Here is a 22329-nt window from a genome sequence, read left to right on the forward strand (position 1 = left end):
TTTGAAAATGAGTCTTCATGTATTTCTGAGCCACTGCAGCCGTTTCTGTTTCAGCTTCAATGAACAGTTTAGGGGAGGCCGGAGAGAAGGTTTATGCACAACTGCAGCCTCTGGAGGGTCCTACACCTTCATGTTCAGGAGACGTTGTAGCAGCTGTTCTCTTAACCTCTTAACTCCCACCTGAACATGTTTTCTCCTAATTCTCCAAATCTAAAAGCTTCTTCAAAACAGCGATAAAAAACAAGAAGAAAATGAGGATGTGAACGCAACAAAAAAGCGTTAAAAAGTGACCAAAAAAAGCTACAAAAATGACAAAAACTCGACAGAAAAGTGACAGAGATCAAGGAAAAAAGACAAAAATCCAGCAAAAAAAAAGACAAAAATCCAACAAAAAAGTGACAAAAATCCAAAAAAACAAAAAAAGTAATAAAAAAAACAGCAAAAATAAATCCAGCAAAAAAAAACTAAATGGACAATAATCCAGCAAGAAATAGACAAAAATCCAGCAAAAAAATGGACAAAAATCCAGCAAAAAATGGACAAATATCCAGCAAGAAATAGACAAAAATCCAGCAAAAAAAGACAAAAATCCAGCCAAAAAAGACAAAAATCCAGCAATAAATAGACAAAAATCCAGCAAAAAAAGACAAAAATCCAGCAAAAAAAGACAAAAATCCAGCAAAAAATTGACAAAAATCCAGCAATAAATAGACAAAGATCCAGCAAAAAAAGACAAAAATCCAGCAGAACAAAAGACAAAAATCCAGCAAGAAAAAGACAAAAATCCAGCAAGAAAAAGACAAAAATCCAGCAAGAAAAGTGACAAAAATCCAGCAAAAAAAGTGACAAAAATCCAGCAAAAAAAATACAAAAATCCTGCAAGAAAAGACAAAAATGCATCAATAAAGTAACAAAAAAAGTCAGAAAAAGTAATAAAAACTAACAAAAACACACAAGGGAAATAAAAAGTGTCGACAGCGGCATTGAGGAGAGAATGCATTTGGTTTTGGCGGGTGGTAAGAGTTTAATCTGATGTATTTGTCTGGCAGAATCCGACCTCATTGTGCCTCCCCATTTATTTCTTGTTTGTTATTTCCATTTGACACCAGCAGCACCTAAACCCGTTTTTCCGATACCGCACCGATATCGCCTGCCGATTCCCAGCCCCGCTCGTGTCACGCGGTGCGGACGCCACGTGAAGCCGAGGCCGCGTCGCGTTACAAATGTATTTTAATCAATGCGCCGCGTCCCGGCAGCTTCGGGACTTCAGGGACTCGGCTCCTTCTGCATTTCTCTTCCTACAAAAACAAGCGGGTCCTACATCGCACCCCAAGGAATCGCAGCTTCAGCGGGAAAATAAGAAAATAATAAGTTTGTGTCTAAATAACCCCGGGCTCTTGTTCTTCTCGTGCTGCAGAAATTCAACATCGGACAAACTTGACCCGGAGGTGCCTCTTTGCGAATAACACTCTGCGTGTGTTCTCGGCCCACCGCTCGCTTTTGTTGGAGACGTTTCTAGATTAAAATGATGAATCGACAGGTGAGATCGGTCCGGATCTTTGAAACGGCCCAGATTGTGGGTGTAAATAAGGTCGATAGCATTAGCGCCGCAGGGGAGGATTTAAATACGAGAGTGTGTTTTTATGGATTTATGTCGGAGCCTAAAGACACGGCTGCGGATAAACAACGGGGAGGAAAAAGTTGGAGACCACTTAGTATTCAAGTCAGACGTAAAGCAAAAATCAAGCAAGTTTGTTGGAAAATGTGGAAAGTGTTGTGTAGTTTCCTCTTAGTTTTTTTTTTGAGTTGGGGTCATTTTACTGAATTTGATCCATCAGGTTTTTGCAGAAATGTAGAAAGTCTTTGGAGTTATTCGGACAGAGAAACTGTCACCATGAAACTTGGTTAACCAGGTTCTCACCAGGATGCGATAGCAAGTTTAGACCCTCTTAAACACTATTTCCTGCATTTTGAGGGCCACATTTTTCATTTAAAGGGGGCGTATTATGCAAAATCACCTTTTTCAAGCTTTCCATCATGTTATTATGTCATTCCCTCATTAAAAACATGGCTGAAGTGTTGCCTTGGCACATTCACGTATTTTTGAGTAATCTGCAAAAACTCTGATGGCGGCCATTTTAGGGATAGGTTTGCCTGAGTCCTCCTAGGAACGCCCCCACCTCCTGGAGACGCCTCCGAGCTTTCGTCACCAGCCGAGTAACCAACCACTGCTCCTCAGCAGAACCCCCTCCCCACTGATGCCACAGACAGCGTGTGGAGGGGGCGTGTCTGAAAGGGTCAGAGGTTCTTAAAGAGACAGAGGCCTATTTCAAGACATTCACTACAGCCATTTTGAGAGAGACATTTTATACAAGGCAGTTATTCTAATTTACTGCATTTACGGATCAACAGAAGGTTTGCTCATCATTGTAGTGTGATATAGACTGGTGCTATGGGACTGAAAAAAGCATAATACCCCCTCTTTAATGCTGATTCATACTTGACAAAACGCAAGTACTTTGAGAACAGCCACTCCCCCTTTTTCAGCAGACAAAACAATCAAGGAATTACATAAATAAAACGAGCCATTTGCCCCTCCTGGAGCCGCCACCTTAACGTGGTTTGAGCACCTGAATTAGTCTGGAGCCATTTGAGTTCAAGCTATTATAAAATGTATCAGTCACGGTATTACAAAAACGTTAACAACTGTGATGGACGGTGAAGACTCTGCACTTGTCCAACTTGTCAGATGGCATGATAGAAAGGCTGTAAACTCTTAAGGGCAATGTGTTTTGTTTTTATATACAATGGGAAGACATGGCACTTTTTTGTTGTCACATTCTCGTCACATTCTTGTCCTGTTTTTGTCACTATGTCTCTTGTTTGTTTTCTTGTGGGGGTTAAGGGGTTAAGCTCTGGCGACTGCAGCTCATGGCGGAGTCTTTAACCCTTAACTCCCACCTGAACCGAGCACATTTTCTCCAGTTTGGCTTTACCCCAGTCCAAAAGCTTCTGGAAAAAAGCTGTTAAAATAGCGACAGAACTGAGACGAAAAAATTATGGAAATGTGACAAAAAAGTGATGAAAAATGGATGAAAAAGTGGCAAAAATGTCACAATTGACAAAAATGTGACAAAAAAAAAATGACAAAAAATGTGACACAAATTTGATACAAATGTGACAAAAAAAAATGACAAAAAAATTGGCAAAAATTTGACTAAAAAATGATTAAAAAAATTGACCAAAAGATGACAAAATGTGACAAAAAATGACACAAATTTGATTAAAAAATGACCAAAAAATGTGACAAAAAATGACCAAAGAAATGACCAAAATGTGACAAAAAAATTGATACAATTATTTTTTTTAAATGACAAAAAATTGATACAAATTGGACAAAAAATGACAAAAAATGTGACAAAAATGACACAAATTTGATTAAAAAATGACCAAAAAATTTGACAAAAAATGACCAAAGAAATGACCAAAATGTGACAAAATGTGACAAAAATTTGATAAAAATTTGACCAAAAATGACATGAGACAAAAAATTGACAAAAAAATCATTTAAAATAAGACAAAAATGTGAGAAATGACACAAAACTGACAAAGTTACAAAAATGAGTTGAAAACCCAACAAAAAAATTATGAAAAAAAAAAAATCTGCCGTGAGGAAAGCGGTCCTCTCGGTTCAGGCGGGAGTTAAGAGGTTAAATCACCTGCAGATTTACAGAGTGCGGCATCATCTACCTCCACCTTCATCACGTTTACCTCCACCCCTGTGTCCTGCCTCCGTCAGGTCCAAGGCCATTGTTCCTCTCCCCCTTCCACCCCCGGGACTCTCCCCCCCCCCCCCCCCCCCCCCCCCACCCCTCCCCTCCTCCCCCCTGACTCCGCTTTGACGTGAGAACCAGCCCAAATGTTTGTGCCTCCCTCTCCCCAGACGCCCCCCTCCCCCTGCACCTGCCGCTCGCCACGATGTAACATGTAACACAGAAATAACAATCCAGAGAGAAAGTCGTCTCGTTAGCGCCCGCCCCGCCTCCCGCTGTGGACGCCGCGCGATAAACAAATGGAAATGAAGCGCGCACCTGTAGACCGGCGGAGGCTTCGCGCCCGAGGAGGTAAAAATATCTTAACAACAAGTCAGAGGTGAGGTACTTTTCACCGCTGCTGAGAGCCGTAACGTACACCTGCGAAGTTACAGGTATCGGGTCAGTCGGGTCAGGTCTGTCCCACAGGTTCTCATCAACTCTTGTTAAGACTCCGCTAAGTCTTGTAATAAAAGCTGATAACTCTGTAGTGCAGTTTCAGGAGCGGCAGAAACTAACTTCGAATGATGCTGAGGTAACTTGAGATACAATATTTCACTACATTTAAACACTGCACGTTCCTTTCTGATCAAACACAATGACTAGTTTTTCAGCAAATTGTGTCAAGATTGAAGAAAGACTTCATCAGGACCAAAACCAGACTAAGTTTAACCTCTTAACTCCATCCTGAACATGTTTTCTCCTGCTCTTCAAATTCTCCAAATCTAAAAGCTTTTTCAAAAAAGCGCTAAAAAGAGACCAAAAAAAGCGACAAAAATGACAAACTCAACAAAAAGGTGACAAAAGAGCAGCAAAAAAATTGACAAAAATCCAGCAGAAAAAAGACAAAAATCCAGCAGAAAAAAGACAAAAATCCAGCAGAAAAAGACAAAAATCCAGCAGAAAAAGACAAAAATCCAGCAAAAAAAAGACAAAAATCCAGCTGAAAAAAGAGAAAAATCCACACAAAAAAAAGACAAAAATCCACAAAAAAATGACAAAAATCTATCAGAAAAAAGACAAAAATCCAGCTGAAAAATGACAAAAATCTATCAGAAAAAAGACAAAAATCCAGCTGAAAAATGACAAAAATCCAGCCAAAAAATAGACAAAAATCCAGCAAAAAATAGACAAAAATCCAGCAGAAAAAAGACAAAAATCCAGCAGAAAAAGTGATAAAAATCCAGCAGAAAAAAGACAAAAATCCATCCAAAAAGTGATAAAAATCCATCCAAAAAGTGATAAAAATCCAGCCAAAAAAAGACAAAAATCCATCCAAAAAGTGATAAAAATCCAGCAGAAAAATGACAAAAATCCAGCAAAAAAGTGACAAAAACACATAAGGGACATAAAAAGTGACGACAATGGCAAAGAGGAGAGAATGCATTTGGTTTTGGCGGGTGGTAGGAGGTTAATAAATTGAGATTGAAGATTGAAGAAAGACTTCATCAGGACCAAAACAAGACTAAGTTTAACCTCTTAACTCCCGCCTGAACATGTTTTCTCCAAATTCTCCAAATCTAAAAGCTTCTTCAAAACAGTGATAAAAAAGAAAAAAAGAAAATGAAGATGTAAACACAACAAGAAAAAAGTGCTAAAAGTGACCAAAAAAAGCGACAAAAATGACAAAAACTCAACAAAAAGGTGACAAAAGAGCAGCAAAAAAAAGACAAAAATCCAGACAAAAAAAGATAAAAAAAATCCAGCAAAAAAGTGATAAAAATCCAGCAAAAAATAGACAAAAATCCAGCAGAAAATGACAAAAATCCAGCAGAAAAAGACAAAAATCCAGCAGAAAAAAGACAAAAATCCAGCAGAAAATTGACAAAAATCCAGCAGAAAAAAGACAAAAATCCAGCAGAAAATTGACAAAAATCCAGCAGAAAAAAGACAAAAATCCAGCAGAAAAAAGACAAAAATCCAGCAGAAAAAGACAAAAATCCAGCAGAAAAAAGACAAAAATCCACACAAAAAAGACAAAAATCCAGCAGAAAAAAGACAAAAATCCAGCAGAAAAAGACAAAAATCCAGCAAAAAAGCGACAAAAATCCAGCAGAAAAAAAGACAAAAATCCAGCAAAAAAGCGACAAAAATCCAGCAGAAAAAAGACAAAAATCCAGCAAAAAAGCGACAAAAATCAAGCTGAAAAAAAGACAAAAATCCAGCAGAAAAAATACAAAAATCCAGCAAAAAAGCGACAAAAATCCAGCAGAAAAAAAGACAAAAATCCAGCAAAAAAGCGAAAAAAATCCAGCAGAAAAAAGACAAAAATCCAGCAGAAAAAATACAAAAATCCAGCAGAAAAAATACAAAAATCCAGCAAAAAAGTGACAAAAATCCAGCAGAAAAAAGACAAAAATCCAGCAAAAAAAAGCGACAAAAATCCAGCAGAAAAAATACAAAAATCCAGCAAAAAAATGACAAAAATCCAGCAAGAAAATTACAAAAAATCAGCAACATTTTTTACAAAAATCCAGCAAAAAGTGACAAAAGAACAGCAAAAAAGTAATAAAGTGACAAAAACACATAAGGGACATAAAAAGTGACGACAATGGCAAAGAGGAGAGAATGCATTTGGTTTTGGCGGGGTGGTAAGAGGTTAATAAATGTTTCACCTCTTACTTTAACCTTCCACATTGTCTCCAGTTCGGCTTTACCCAAATAGACCTGTTCGAATTTGTATCTTTTATTTGAGCTGAAATTATCAAGTCATTTCCTTTTAAAGAGACTATATGGAGCTTTAAAAATGTTACAACTAAGTATTTTCCTCCTACATGTTCCAGCCATGTCCTAATGTGTAGAATGAGCTCAGACCTGTTCACCACAACTGCCTGTAAAATCCTGCACTGTCACTCAGAAAGGTGTTAATTCAGGTCTGAAGTGCCGTCATGCAAGTGCCTCAACACGAGTAGTACCTCAACTTTTTGTTTTTTATTCTGTTCTGGTATCATTAAATGGTTCCCAGGCCAAGTAGGAAGTGGTGTCCAGCTCCAGTGGGTTTAAAGCTGGATGTACACAGTGCGATTCTGGCCGTCTGCGACGAAATATCACTCGTCATGGGGAAAGTCGTAGGTCGTACAGTGAGACGGGGACAAAGACTTAAAATAAAACCGTCGCATGACCAAAAACGAGCTGCGACCGACATCAGGCAGTGTCTGATATTTTTGAAACGCTCGTCTCAGAGTGAGCCGCCTCTTGCAGAGAGGATCTCTGTCAACAAGATACAACACAGTGAACGTCACCAGAGTCCCGAGCCACAGAGGCCGGGCATGAGCGGGTCCAACTCCGCACTTTACAGGACCTTCCCTGCACTTTTCCACAGAAATAAACCCGCTAACATGTGGCACTTGCCTCAGCTGACGCCTGAACCTGCTGCCACAAAACTTTGGTCGTAGCTACATTTTGCGGCACGGTAGCGCAGCGGTTAGTGCTCTCGCTTCACAGCTAGAAGGTCCTGGGTTCGATTCCCTCCTGGACGGCGCCTTTCTGTGTGGAGTTTACATGTTCTCGTGCGTAGGTTTCCTCCACTAAAAACATGTACAATAGGCCAGTATGAATGATGTGTGTGAGGGAATGCATGGAGGTGGTGCAGGAGGGTCCGTTGGCGCAGACGTGTGTTGTCGCGACAGCACTTCTGTCAGTCTCCCCCAGGGGAAACTGAAGCTACAAACGTAGTTTCCACCACTGAGTGTGGATTGTCTCATGTAAAAGCGCTTTGTGACCATGTCTGTGAAAGGCGGTATATAAATAAAGATCTAATTCTTCTACATTTGTCTCTTTGAACACGAGAGCAGCTCACGATTTTACAGTATTTTACAGTCCCGACAAACAGACAAAACAAATTGCACAGTGTTCACCAGACAGAAGTCCCGCCTCCTCTCATTCACCTCTGTCCGAGTCTCGTTTCTCTGTTGCTGGATCTTCATTTTGGAATGAATCCACGGCGTGTGATTAGACACTTCTTTACCCTGTGATGTGGAGGCATTTCTGTGTGAGGGGCTGGAACTTTAGGAATCACAAATCTGTTGAACCGAAGCTCGATGTCGATGTTTGAAATACACAGACATTCGTCCTCTGATCTGAGTCTCATTCAGGGCTCTGGGTTATCAGGGGGACGCACACATGGCTGTTTTTAAGTCTTTGGTTTTGTTGTAAAAAATATATTGTTTTGTGTAGAGAAAATCACAACTTTTGGACAAATGGCCAGAGAAATCCTGGAGGGACAGATATTCCGGATCTAATACAAAGAAACTTTATTAAATTGTCTCACTTTTCTGATTCCTTCTTGGAAACCGAGCCCGCGTTGTCTGAAACTCTGGAAAAGTGCAACTTGTGTCTCTGCTCATTATCGGGTCTGCGTCGTCGGCTCGGCGAGGGTTCGGGGAGCAGCGGGGCGGGGACCAAAGTGTGACATCTGTGGGAACGCCCCGGGACACGGCGGCTGGAAAAGAGCCAGCTTCATTAAAACTGAAACTGTCTCCAAAACCTCCACGAGGATCCGCTCAAAACCTCCACGAGGATCCACACAAAACCTCCACGAGGATCCACACAAAACCTCCACGAGGATCCGCTCAAAACCTCCACGAGGATCCGCACAAAACCTCCACGAGGATCCGCACAAAACCTCCACGAGGATCTGCAGAAAACCTCCACGAGGATCCGCACAAAACCTCCACGAGGGTCCGCACAAAACCTCTGCAGCTTCAGCCTGACTGAGACGAGGCTTCCTGTCCACGGGTCTGAGCTGTGATTAACCAAAGACTCTTTTTTTATTTACTTAACTCCCACCTGAACCGAGCACATTTTCTCCAGTTTGGCTTTACCCCAGTCCAAAAGCTTCTGGAAAAAAGGTGAGAAAATAGCGACAAAACTGAGACGAAAACAATGATGGAAATGTGACAAAAAAGTTACAAAACTTAGACAAAAAATTGACAAAAAATGACGAAAAATTTACCAAAAATTGACAAAAAAATTGAGAAAAAGTGGCAAAAATGTTTAAAAAAAATTGAGAAAAAATGACGAAAAATGTACAAAAAAATTACAAAAAAATGATGAGTAGCAAAAATGTGACCAAAAATTGACAAAAAAGGACAAAAAATGACGAAAAAATGGTGAAAAAGTGGCAAAATTGTATAAATAAAAGACAAAATAATTGACAAAAAATGACGAAAAATGGACAAAAAAATGATGAAAAACTGATGAAAAAGTGGCAAAAATTGACAAAAAAAATCACAAAAAATGTTACAAAAAATGACGGAAAAGTAGCAAAAGTGTGACAAAAAAATAAAAAAAAGGGCAAAAAATTGTCGAAAAAGTGACAAAAATGTGCTATTTGACCAAAAAATTAAAAAAAATTACAAAAAATAGTTGAAAACCCCCCAAAAATTATGAAAAAGTAGCAAAAATGTGACAAAACATTTACAAAAAATGACGAAACAATGATGAAAAAGTGGCAAAAATGTCACAAAAATGGACAAAAAAATCACTAATATGAGTTGAAACCCCCCAAAAAATGACGGGAAAAAAAATCTGATGACGTGAGGAAAAAGATCCATTTAGATGAGTTTTGTAGATCTTAGCTTTCAAATGAGATGTTACACTGGCCTACAGGATTTGTCCCAAGAAGCTTTTTGATTAGGGTAAAGCTGAACTGGAGAAAATGCTCTCTGTTCAGGCGGGAGTGAAGAGGTTAACCCCCAAAACAAGGCAACGTTTTAAATTGTACCTTCTTCAAAGACAAAATGAGAGATAAATAATGAATTAATAGAAGAACAAATAAAAATACGAGAAGCTCAAAGTCTGTGACACAAAACGAGCTCCACACATTCTTCCCTCTGTGGTTTTCATTTCTCTGACTTAACTCAAAGTGTTGTTTTTGTCCCTCTCAGACTCCGTACCACGTGAACCTGCTGCTGGCCGGTTACGACGACTCCGACGGCCCCGGCCTGTTCTACATGGATTATCTGTCGTCGCTCGCCAAAGCGCCGTTCGCCGCTCACGGATACGGAGCTTTCCTCACGCTGTCCATCCTCGACCGATACTACAAGCCAGGTACTAATACTACAGTACTGCAATACTACAAGTACTCCTCATGCTAGAGCTGCACGATTTACCTTTATCAAATCTATGTGGAGGTTTTGGCGACAGTGATGACCGAACCTCAAGGCGCTGGGTGTTAAACTCTTACCACCCGCCCAAACCAAATGCCTTCTGTCCTCTTTGGCTGTTATATAGGCCTGTGTAACACCTCATTTGAAAGCTAAGACCCACAAAACTGATCTTTTTCCTCGCGTTGTTGCTGTGTTGTGTCACCTTTTGTATGTTTTTTTTATTTTATTTTTTATTTTGGTCACTGAGTTTTTGTCACATTTTTGTCACATTTTGTTGAATTTTTGTCACTTTTTGTTGAATTTTTGTCACATTTTGGTTGAGTTTTTTTGTCACTTTTTGTTGATTTTTTGTTAAATTTTTGTCACATTTTTTGTTGAATATTTGTCACATTTTTGTTGAATTTTTGTCACTTTTTGGTTGAGTTTTTTTGTCACTTTTTGTTGATTTTTTGTTAAATTTTTGTCACATTTTTTGTTGAATATTTGTCACATTTTTGTTGAATTTTTGTCACTTTTTGGTTGAATTTTTTTCACTTTTTCTTGAATTTTTGTCACATTTTTGTCACATTTTTGAAACATTTTTGTTGAATTTTTGTCACATTTTTGTCACATTTTTGAAACATTTTTGTTGAATTTTTGACACTTTTTGGTTGAGTTTTTTTTTTTTCACTTTTTCTTGAATTTTTGTCACATTTTTGTTGAATTTTTGCCACATTTTTGTAGAATTTTTGTCACATTTTTGTAAAATTTTTGTTGAATTTTTGCCACATTTTGGTTGAATTTCGTGTCATTTTTTGTTGAATTTTTGTCACATTTTTGTTGAATTTTTGTCACATTTTTGTAAATTTTTGGTTGAATTTTTGACACTTTTTGGTTGAATTTTGTGTCATTTTTTGTTGAATTTTTGTCACATTTTTGTTGAATTTTTGTCACTTTTTGGTTGAGTTTTTTTCACTTTTTCTTGAATTTTTGTCACATTTTTTACATTTTTTGTTGAATTTTTGCCACTTTTTGGTTGAGTTTTTTGTCACTTTTTCTTGAATTTTGTGTCATTTTTTGTTGAATTTTTGCCACATTTTTGTTGAATTTTTGTCACTTTTTGGTTGAGTTTTTTTTTCACTTTGTCTTGAATTTTTGTCACATTTTTGTTGAATTTTTTTGTCGCGTTTATATCCTTGTTTTCTCATTTTTTGTGGCTATTTTGGTGCTTTTTTCCCAAGAAGCTTTTTGATTAGGGTAAAGCCAAACTGGAGAAAATGGGATCCGTTCAGGTGGGAGTTAAGAGGTTAAACTGCGTCTAAATGTTATGTATTTACAGCAGGTTTTTGATGTAAATGTGAGGCGGATTTTCATAAAATCGTAGAAAAAGGTTGAATCCTCGACTGGACTGGGTTTGGTAAAGTTGAGGACGTTTCGGTTTTTTTTTTGGTTTCAAAGAAAAAAACAAATGTGTCTTTCCTGGACGCGCATGTAAACAGATGCTGCTTCCAAACTGAAAACTGCAGCAAAAACAAACTCCACACTTTCACCGTGTGTTCTCTCACTCCGCGCACAAACTCGTTTACGTAAACTCGTAAACGTCTCGTCAGGTTCTCGTCCCCAAAGAGCTCATTTTAGCTCGTCATCGTTACGTTATCGTCATTAAAAAAAAGAGGCGTCAACGAAAAGACATCGTTATCGTCTTCGTTGACGAAAACAACACTGCTGGTCCTTGAGGCTCCTCGCGTGTTTCTGTTTTGTCCTTTAGACGAGTTGTAGCTGGTTTTACAGTAAAATCCCCACGTCCTCTTGGTGCCGCATGTATCATCTGTGCTTCCTGTTTGTTTGGGCCGAGTGTTTCCCTGGGATTGACCTGACAGGCGCGGCAGCTGCGGCGTTCATAGTTTTTTCCAGAATGCAACTGGTCTGGCCAATTCTCCTGGATTAACCTCTTAACTCCCTCCTGAACCGAGATCTTTTTCCTCACGTCATCAGATTTTTTTCCATAATTTTTTTGTCAATTTTTATCACGTTTTTGTTATTATTTCATAAATTTTTTATCAATTTTTTGTCATTTTTTGTCATTTTTTCATACATTTTTTATCAATTTTTTGTCATTTTTTTGTCATTTTTTTGTCTTTTTTTGTCATTTTTTTGTCATTTTTTTGTCTTTTTTTCATAAATTTTTTATCAATTTTTTATAAAAACAAATTCTTTTTTGTCACAGTTTTGTCATTTTTTTCATCAATTTTTCGTCATTTTTTTGTCACATTTCCATCATTGTTTTCGTCTCAGTTTTGTTGCTATTTTCACAGCTTTTTTCCAGAAGCTTTTGGATTGGGGTAAAGCCAAACTGGAGGAAATGTGCTCGGTTCAGGTGGGAGTTAAGGGGTTAAAACGCACCACGTGGTTCTCGAGATCGACCTTTATTAAAATATGAGTTGCCCCGCCCTGGCTCGTAGTGTCTGTTATGACCTGAAGAGCTTTGAAGCAAAACGTCCTCAACTTTACCAAACCCAGTCTAGTCAATGATTAACTTTTTCCTACGATGGATTCTCCCTGGATGAATGAGAGCCTTCACAAACATAAAACAAAGCACCATACTTCAAATACTTCAAATACTTCAAATACTCTCCACTTAAACCTGGTGCAGGCTCTCATTATTTTCCGTTAATTAAATGTGCTTTAATCTTTGAGGCTAATTTCATGTTTTTTGCTTTTCTTTGTTGCAGATCTGACCCAGGACGAGGCCATGGAGCTCCTCAAGAAATGCATCGAGGAAGTGAGTGGTTTTTCTCCGTTAATTAGCAAAACTAAACCCACGTTCCTCAGTATTTCAGTGTTTGATCCTCTGTTGTTTCGTCTTCCAGCTGAACAGGCGTTTCATCCTGAACCTTCCCTCGTTCAGCGTCAGAGTCATCGATAAAGACGGGATCCACGAGCTGCAGAAGGTCACGGTGGGAGCGGCGAAGTGAGGCCTCCAACCGCGCCCGTTTTTCTACCGTTTCTGTTCAAATAAAGTAAAATGTTGATAATACGAGCTCGTTTTGGCGTCTCATTCAGCACCAGCTCATTAAAGGCGTCACATTGGTTTGAAACTAAAATATACAGTTTCAGGGTCTAAATCACATTCACTATGGAAGCCCGTTTCCACCATGTTAAAAAATAAAAGCCCAACGGGAAGTCGAAATTACGAGATTTAAAGTCATAATTTTGTGTTTAAAACACAAAATTTCGAGTTTAAATCTCGAAATTACGACTTTTAAAACTCAGAATTTCCAGATTTAAATTCGAGTTTTTCAGATCCGTGATCATAGACTGTGCAGATGTAAACAAACAGTCATGGAGGATTAGCTTCATCGTGTTGTGAACCGGAGCTACAGAAACTCTGGGACTTTTACAAAGACACAGAAGTGTTTATTTCACCTCAACACCAGGATTAACAGCAGTGACAAGAAAACTTATTAAAAATGTCTGTATCCACGATAGGAATGTGTTTAGGCCTTGATGATGCAGAGCATTCCCAAAGCTAATGCTACGATCGTAGCATCATGAACTTCCATGAACTTCGGATGATCATGCTCACACACTGAGCCGGGCTGGTTTATTACTCACACTTCATGTACAACTGGCCGTAGCCGATTGCTTAGCACCCGCAGCTAACTAGCTTCTTAGCAGCTCTAGCATCAGCTCCAATAATGGATCTTGTGGAATTAAGTATTTTACACTAAAAACGTCAATAAAGCCGTAACCACATAATGCAGCCTTGAAGATTATCACACACTGGGTCAGGATTGACACATTGGTGGTTAATTACAGACTTTTTTTTATCAACAATGAGGTGGATCGCACATGCTAACCGGGCAAACTAGCCATTGTCCACCGGCATCGCCCTTTTATCATGGGGGAGACCATAGGGGTGTCCATAGGACATGGCAGAGGCAAAGAGGCACGAGTTTGCCCCAAACTAGCAGTTGTTTTTCAGGCATGATACGATTCCAAGATACGGCTCGGCCAGATCAAGCTCCACAGTTCAGACGCATCAGACAGGAAAGAGAACGGCAACAACATCCGGATTTTCAATTTTCAAGTTTTCCAGAAGCGGCAGGTTAAAGCAGCACTAAGTAACGTGTTTACCTTAATAAATCCTTTCCGTAGTCCCTGTGGGGATAATACAAGTGTTTATGGGATGATTGGAGGGTCTTTCATCTCCCCCTGGTGTCTCTGGACAGAAAACCATGTTTGCAACTTTCTTGCCACCGGTCCAGAGTCACCAATACACACTAATGGAATCACGAAGAAGAAGCTAACATGCTAACGGGCAAAGCTAACTGCGGGCTAACGTCACTATAAACAGTATTTACAGCCAAGTTTGAGTGAAAACAAATATTTCCATTGTATAATTGGATGCACAGTAACCCTCTCTGCCTTCGCCTTTCCTGTCAGCGTAGTATTTACTCTCCAAGACAATTAATAAGTTAAAAAATCATAACTTGCTGAGACACCTGCAGTTGCGCTTATGGCCTCTAGGGGGAAGAGTTACTTAGTACTGCTTTAACGATAGTCGACAAATTAATGTACTTCCTCCTCTGAGATGTGGATGGATATTAAAACTCTAATATACACAAGATCTGACTCCATAAGATCATTTTAAACACAGTTAAACAGTTAAGTTTGAAATATTAAAGTATCCAAAAGGTCTCGCTAAGCGTGTTCGTTGATCCCAAGGTCCGAGGAGAAACCACCAGAATCCAGTAGCTTTAGTCAAAGAAGATTTATTCCCTATAACAATTACAATTTCTAAACACAGGTTATCTGAATGCTAAAGTCCCGAACAATATACACGGTGCTCGAACGGGGCCGTCCCAGGAAACGGCACCGTCTAACTGCGCTCTTACAAATATATATCAGAAAAAATGTGACGTTCACGAAGAGATAGGAGATGAGTGCACTACAAAAAGTATCAAGCATTGGCTTAAATGAGTTGAATTGAGGAAATGTTTCTTGTTTTGAGCGGTTTTCACTCATTTCGACACTTTTCCTGATCGGACCGAGTTTACTTTGCTTGTTTGAGGACATTTCAGACCAGTTCTAGGGTAAATCTCGCTTGAAATAATAAAGTAAAATTGCCAATGAGAGAAGACCAATTTTCTTTCCCCAGTGGCAAAGAAAATGACCTGAAATAAGGACGAAATGTATCGAAACGAGTCAGAAACATCTCAGAACAAGTGAAATAATCCAGGACAAATGCCCAAGAACTTCTTACCTAGTCATAACAACTAAAATTTGGACTATTATGCTCAAGTTGAGATGTTTCTACTGATCTAGTTAAATACTTTTTGCAGTGTGGAGCTCGGGCCAAGGTCATCAAGCCTTTCTCTCAGTAGTTTTCCTAGAAGTGTCTTCCTGTTGCCTTATTTGGAGTTATTGTTCACAGCTCCAGCGAGGGCACCGAACGTCTCCACAGGTTTGAGCAAAAGAATGCAAGAGCAAGAAATGGGGTTTTGTTACAGCAATGTGCGTGTGAAAAGATTGGCTTCAACTGAAACTTAAAGCACATAGATTAAACTCATAAAAGACATTCAATAGCATCATAAAATATAACATTAGCTAAAAATCATCAATTTCCCACAGCAGCATCTGATTCTGTTTGGAAATGTGTCTTGTAAACCCATGGAAATCAAATCAAACCAGTGTCCTCGCTTAGCTTAGCCGTGAATCTGTGGTCCTGGATCTGCAGCGGCTCCAGGACCGTCTTGTATCGGACCCGTCCAGTCATCAAATCCGATCCAATCCGATACTCTCAAAATGCCCGGATCGGCTACAGATACTGAATATCGGATCGGTACATCCCTATTTAGGCTGTAAGCTCCAGTCACGAAGCTTTTAGATTTAGGTGAAGCCGAACTGGAGAAGATGCGCTCGGTTAATGTGAGGTTAAAGCCTGTTTTTCCATCGAGTTTAGTGATTTGCTGACGGTCCCTAACTGAAGCGCAGGCACGTGCTCGGCGTCTCGTTTTCTGGTTCATTCTCGCGCTCCGCTTTCATCCGCTCGTCATCGTTCCTCTTGCAGATACTGAAGACGCAGCTTTGTGCTAAATTATGTAAATAAAGCTCATCTCGCTCCGTGAAACCGAAGGGAGTCTTTTCAAGGCCTTGTCATATTTACAGGCGCCTCACCTCCCCCCGCTCCCGGAGCCCTCACACTCGGCTCCGGCGCGTGCTTCGGGCCCCGGGGCGAACATATGCTGCTCTTCCGCCGCTCGACGGAGAGAGGGAGAGAGCGGGAGGGGCGGGGCGGGACGGGGCGCGGGACCCGAGTTACAAACGGGCTTTAGTCCATTATACATACACTGTATCTCTGAGGTCTATAGAAAACCTATATGTGATTAAAACTATAGACCATGAGTTCATGTTTGCAGCTCTATTTCAAATGTTTATGAAATTAACCTCTTAACTCCCGCCTGAACTGAGAGGATCTTTTTCCTCACGTCATCAGATTCTTTTTCCATCATTTTTTTGTTGGGTATTCAACTCATTTTTGTAACTTTTTTGTCATTTTTTTTGTAATTTTTGTAATTTTTTTGTCACATTTTTGTCATTTTTTCGTCCATTTTTCATCCATTTTTTGTATTTTTGTCAATTTTTTATCACATTTTTGTAATTTTTTTGTCATATTTTTGTCATTTTTTCGTCAATTTTCTTATCAATTTTTTCTCCTTTTTTTGTCACATTTTTTTGGTCAATTTTTTCTCACATTTTGTCATTTTTTCTTCCATTTTTTGTCAATTTCTTGTGACATTTTTGTGACATTTTTGCCACTTTTTCATCAATGTTTTCTCACTTTTTTGTCACATTTTTGTCATTTTTTCGTATTTTTTATTTTATTTTTTGTCACATTTTTTGTCACATTTTTGTCATTTTTTTGTCATTTTTTTGTCACATTTTTTGTCACATTTTTGTCATTTTTTCGTCAATTTTTTGTATTTTTTGTCAATTTTTTAGAACATTTTTGTCATTTTTTTAATCACATTTCTGTATTTTTTTTCGTCACATTTTTGTCATTTTTTCGTCATTTTTTTGTCAATTTTTTAGAACATTTTTGTAATTTTTTTGTCACATTTTGTCAATTTTTTGTCATTTTTTGTCACATTTTTGTCATTTTTTCTTCAATTTTTTGTCAATTTCTTGTGACATTTTTGTGACATTTTTGCCACTTTTTCATCCATTTTTCTCACTTTTTTGTCACATTTCCATCATTGTTTTCGTCTCAGTTTTGTTGCTATTTTCACAGCTTTTTTCCAGAAGCTTTTGGATTGGGGTAAAGCCAAACTGGAGAAAATGTGCTCGGTTCAGGTGGGAGTTAAGGGGTTAAATGAATGTTAGCCTTTAGCTTCAAGACTAAATCACCGACCTTTATAAACACTGAACCATCTAAGATTTTGCGACATGTTACTCAGCTTTCTTTAGTTTGAACCATTTTTGTGATGTTTATCGTTTCCCTTCCTTATTGGACCCTGACAGGAAGTGACATAAATAGAGGCAAACGATTTTAAACTGTTGCCGTGCCGACCATGTTGTGTCAATGGGATTTAAAGTGATGATGTCATTGCTCCACCTCCGGGCACAACAGAGCTTTAGTCCTGTTCACTTTAATGGGATTTTTCTGATTTAATGCTAAACATCTGATCACAAAGAAAGACGACGTTTACTTTGGATTTCCTCCAGTGATGCTTTTCTGAGATTCAGTTGTTCTTGCTGCAGGAGATTCAGATAGTTTTGTTTTTGATGGATCTCTCATCAGCTTGGACCCCTTATGGGGTCCAAGCTGATGCTTGGCTGATGCTTGGTTTGGATTCTCCTGCTCTAAGCAATGAAACTGTGCATACATTTTTTTATTTTTTTTGCAGAACTGTGAAAATAGGCAAATTAATTTACATCGTTTTGTCACTCAAAATGATCATTTTCAATATTTTTTCCCCCTAATTTTGTGATTTTTCCAATTTTTTTTCAATTTTTTTTCTTTTTTTTCTAAATTTTTGTCTATTTTTCTTTGTTTCCCCCATTTGTTCCCCAATTTTTCTATTTTTTTCTCTTTTTCCCTCCATTTTTTAACCATTTTTTTTTTCTTTTTTTTTGTTTTTTTCTAAAAAATTTTCCTCTTTTTCCCTCAATTTTTTTCTCAATTTCCTTTTTTTTCTTTTTTATTTCCCCTTTTTTTTCCCTTTTTTTTTTTCTATTTATTTATTTTTCTAAATTTTTATCTATCTTTCCAACTTTATTTCCCTCATTTGTTCCCCAATGTTTCTATTTTTTTCCTCTTTTTCCCTCCATTTTTTTCTCAATTTCCTATTTTTTTCCCATTTTTCCCCCCATTTTTTTTCAAATTTTTTTTTCAATTTTTTTTTCTAATTTTTTTAATTTTTTTTTTTAATTTTTATCTATTTTTCCAACTTTATGTCCCCCATTTGTTCCCCATTTTTTCCAATAAACATGTGGAAGAGGAGAGGCCAAATCTAACAACATCTTTGGTCTTTTCGCGTGCCTGAGCGCCCACGTAAAGACCAGAAAAAGAAACTCCGTCTCAAAGTCGTCTTCAGTCTTTAATATATTACATTTATGAAGCGAATACAGTAACAACAGTTCAACACCCAAAGTACAAAAGGATTTTCCAATAAGTTACAACACGTTTTTTTTTCAAAATAAAACTCCCGTAGCTGCCTCTTCCCCTGACTCCTCCGTAATACAAGCCCGGCCCGAGGAACTCCGAGTCCCATGATCCTTTGCTCCAGTCGAAGAAAGAAAAAAAAAACGTTCACGTATTTTCAAAGGCGGCAAAATCACGGATATGGATTCTGAAGCTCCTCCCGTTGAGTTCGATCCAAAAGTGACATTTTAAAATAAATATAGTAAAAAAAAAATGACTGATAAATAATAAGTTAAGTTCAGCTGGATGAGACAGAAGTGCTGAGAGTTTCAAGAAATAAAAAGTTTGAATCAAAACTTACAGGAAACATAACTTGATTTTACATTTTTTTTTCGACCAGTTTGACCCAGTTCAAAAATCAGAGCCAAATTTACCGTTTTCTCCCCTGTAGAAGCTTCAGACTTTTCACACAATCCCTTTATTTTATTATTTTACTTTGCAAAGATGGAGGAAAAATGCACAGAAATGTTAAAAGGAGTAAATGTCGTCTTCACTTCCACAAATGGCTTAAAAACTGCTTGAATAGAGCTCCACAGTCCCGCCTCCTCTCCACAGTCCCGCCTCCTCTCCACAGTCCCGCCCCTCGTGGTCTTGTTGATCCGGAAGCAAAAAATCCCCGTCTAAACGACCGTAGATTTTCCAAAAATTCAAATATTAAGAGTTTAACGTCAGCGCAAAAGCTAATCAGCGATGTAGCGATTCGGGACCATAAAATGTTTCATTTCAATCCAAAAAGAAGACGACATGTTGAAGAAAAGGCAAAGGTACAAGGCTGTGAGATCATTCACTTCCTGACTATAGAAACTCCGTATCCCAAGAACCATTGCGACATCGCGCCCGCTGGTCAAGGCAACCAGGTTTTCAGCAAACACGGCGAGTTTATTTTCCTTTGCAGACAAAAGTTCTGTATTATTTCACTATTAAACAATCTGAATCCTGCTAATGTGAATAAAAGTGATGGTGGTTCGTTTAATTGGATCGTTGGGAACATTTTTTTGACGTTATTGACGGAAGTGAGCGGGGGAAGTCTTTAGGAGTTACTGCGCGGACGTTTTGCTCCTCGTATCATTACGCCTCACAATATAGTCCCCCTTTTTATTTGCTTATAAAATCGACATGCTACATTTCTGTGTAAATATACTTCGCATGAAAACACTTCACGTAACTTTATTTAAATAGGGAACACGTGGAAGAGCTTGGTAGCTTCTATCGTGAGCTTTTTTGGAGCTATATGACATGTGGGAGAGGCTGCGTATGTGCTCCGTTTGCCTGGCAGAGTGCACGGACAAAGACCAGACGGGGATATATTAACTCGGCTAAAGTGAGGTAAGAACATATCTCAGTATGTAGAAACGGTGGCCTATTCCTTTAAGCTGCACGAGAGAAACGGCATCACGGCAACAGCGAAAGAGAAGTCAGAGCTTGAAGACCCTCCACATCACTACAGTCTCCTGTTTGGGAACACTTTGTCTTTCCGGTTAAAACTCGGGGACAGACGAGTGGATAAATCCAAAGTTGTGCCGACATTGTTCCACGGAGATCGGGTTTGCAGCAGGAAACACATCAAACATGTTAACGCACTTAAAACGGCATCATCCGAGTGTGAAAACCACGTCTACTGAAGAAAAGCAGCCTTGTGCAAACACAGCTAACGTCGGCATCAAACAACCCCCGTCCAGTAGTTCTGATCAGGCAAAAGCATCACGCCTGGTATAGGTGTTTTCATCGCTACGGATCTGCGCCCATGTTCAGTTGTTGAAGACGCTGGCTTTAAGTATTTGATTAAAAGTCTTTAGCCTCGCTACAATATCCCATCACGTCCGCACTTCAGCTAAAAAGTTATACCAGCACTTCATGAAAAAGCTCAAACTGATGTGGTCGACAAGCTATGAGTGCGTTTACTGTATCACTTACTTACAGTGTTTACATTTTTATTTTAAATGTTACAAAATGTGTATTTCATTCTAAGAGTGCAATTTATTTAAAATATCACCCAAATGGGTCGCTTTTATTTATTTTATGCAAGAATTCTATTGTGTATTGGCAGCTTTTCAAAAGAAACGTTTCGTTAGTTCTTATTTATTTGTACCGAAAATTAACCAAACCGAGCCCTCAAACTGTGAACCGAAACTAATACAATTTTAGCGTAACGTTACACCCCTATTAGACATGGATAAAACGTCAACTCTCTGCCTGCATTATGTTTGAATACATTGTTTATAATGTAATATGTTTTCTACATTACAATAAATAAACACGTGAAGCTCCACCAATCAAAAGCCTCGTAGTAGATCATGGGATAATGGGCATCCTGGGTAATGTAGTTCTAGGACGAAGGCTCGCAGTTAAACTAGATGGATCTCGGTCGCTTTAGAACCACAGAGCTGGATTCAGCCCGAGCTGACGTAGTTACGGAGTTAAAGACTTTAAATCAATACGGTCTCAAAGCAAGGGGGAGTTTTACTTCCGGACCGGAGAGGAGGCGGGACTTTGGAGCTCTATCAGTGCATCCCTACTTTGAAGTCATTTATATCTAAGAAAAGACGTTTTTTTCCCCAGTGTTTAAGCAAAATCTCAAATTCCAAGCCTTTTTTTTCCCACCAAATTGTTTCGTTTCCGTGATCTTTTTTTTACTCCCAGGAACCGCCGTGTCTCTGAACTCGGGTTCCTCCAACATCGCCGTGAATCTCCACAAGAAAAGGTCCATGAACCGCGGGACTCAGCAGCCAGGGCTCGCTCTCCTGAAGCGTCCAGAGTCCGTGGAGGTCCCCGTGGAGGTCCCCCGTGGAGGTCCCCCCTGGAGGCCCCCCTGGAGGTCCCCCTGGAGGTCCCCCGTGGTTCATTTGCGGTGCTTGTGCTCCTTCTCGTGGTGGCCCTTGGCGTCGCCCTTGTCCAGGACCTTCACGGCCTCCGTCAGGTAGCTCAGGAAGGCGGACAGCGCGGCGCAGATGGCCGGGCAGCCGAAGCCGTGCGTGAGGAGGCTGAAGTGGGTCAGGCTGCTCTGGACGCCGGGCTCCAGGCACGGGGCCGGCCGGCTGCCCCCGAGAGGGGAGCGGTCCTGGGACATGAGGTCCAGGAACTCCTTGCAGACCTCCCTGAGACACAGAGGAGAGGCGGGGCGGTTAGTCAGACGGATAAAAACAAAGCCGAGCACACACTGTGGAGAGTGGGGGGGGTCGAGTCTTCAGCTCTGGAACGACGGGTCTGTTTTTGAAAGGGGGAAAACTGAGATCAGCAAAGATGTGTCATTGTTTGTGAGCGAGGGAAACAAGTGCGGATTTGACCCCCTCGCGCCTGAACCGAGCACATTTTCTCCAGCTTTACCCCAATTCAAAAGCTTCTGGAAAAAAGCTGTGAAAATAGCGACGAAACTGAGACGAAAACAAGGATGAAAATGTGAAAAAAATTGACCAAAAACTGACAAGAAAGTGAGAAAAATTGAGAAAAAATGGACGAAAAAATGACAAAAATGTAACAAAAAATTGACAAAAAAATGACGAAAAATGTAGAAAAAAGTGACAAAAAAGTGACAAGAATTTGCCCCAAAAAAATGCGAAAATTTGACAAAAATGAGACGACTGCCCAACAAAAAAAGTGATGAAAAAAAATCTGATGACGTGAGGAAAAAGATCCATTTAGATGAGTTTTGTAGGTCTTAGCTTTCAAATGAGGTGTTACACTGGCCTACAGGATTTGGGTAAAGCTGAACTGGAGAAAATGC

General features: G+C 39.3%; 2 protein-coding genes across 3 annotated transcripts in view; one reads left to right on the top strand and one right to left on the bottom strand.

The window, feature by feature from the left end:
• psmb2 (proteasome 20S subunit beta 2) overlaps positions 1–22329 on the top strand; it is a 221323-nt gene that overhangs the window by 10635 nt on the left and 188359 nt on the right. The window contains exons 4-6 of the mRNA XM_079571074.1: positions 9701–9863; positions 12634–12683; positions 12772–12904. Of these exons, the coding sequence (XP_079427200.1) occupies positions 9701–9863; positions 12634–12683; positions 12772–12876 (318 nt within the window). The 3' untranslated portion in view covers positions 12877–12904. The remainder of the gene's footprint in view (positions 1–9700; positions 9864–12633; positions 12684–12771; positions 12905–22329) is intronic.
• tfap2e (transcription factor AP-2 epsilon) overlaps positions 21437–22329 on the bottom strand; it is a 32743-nt gene continuing 31850 nt past the window's right edge. For both annotated transcript variants that reach the window (XM_079570992.1, XM_079570993.1), the window contains exon 7: positions 21437–21703. In XM_079570992.1, coding sequence (XP_079427118.1) covers positions 21448–21703 — 256 coding nt within the window. In that variant the 3' untranslated portion in view covers positions 21437–21447. The remainder of the gene's footprint in view (positions 21704–22329) is intronic.

The sequence above is a fragment of the Gobius niger genome, assembly GCF_951799975.1.
Source record: "Gobius niger genome assembly, chromosome: 14".
Lineage (NCBI taxonomy): Eukaryota > Metazoa > Chordata > Actinopteri > Gobiiformes > Gobiidae > Gobius > Gobius niger.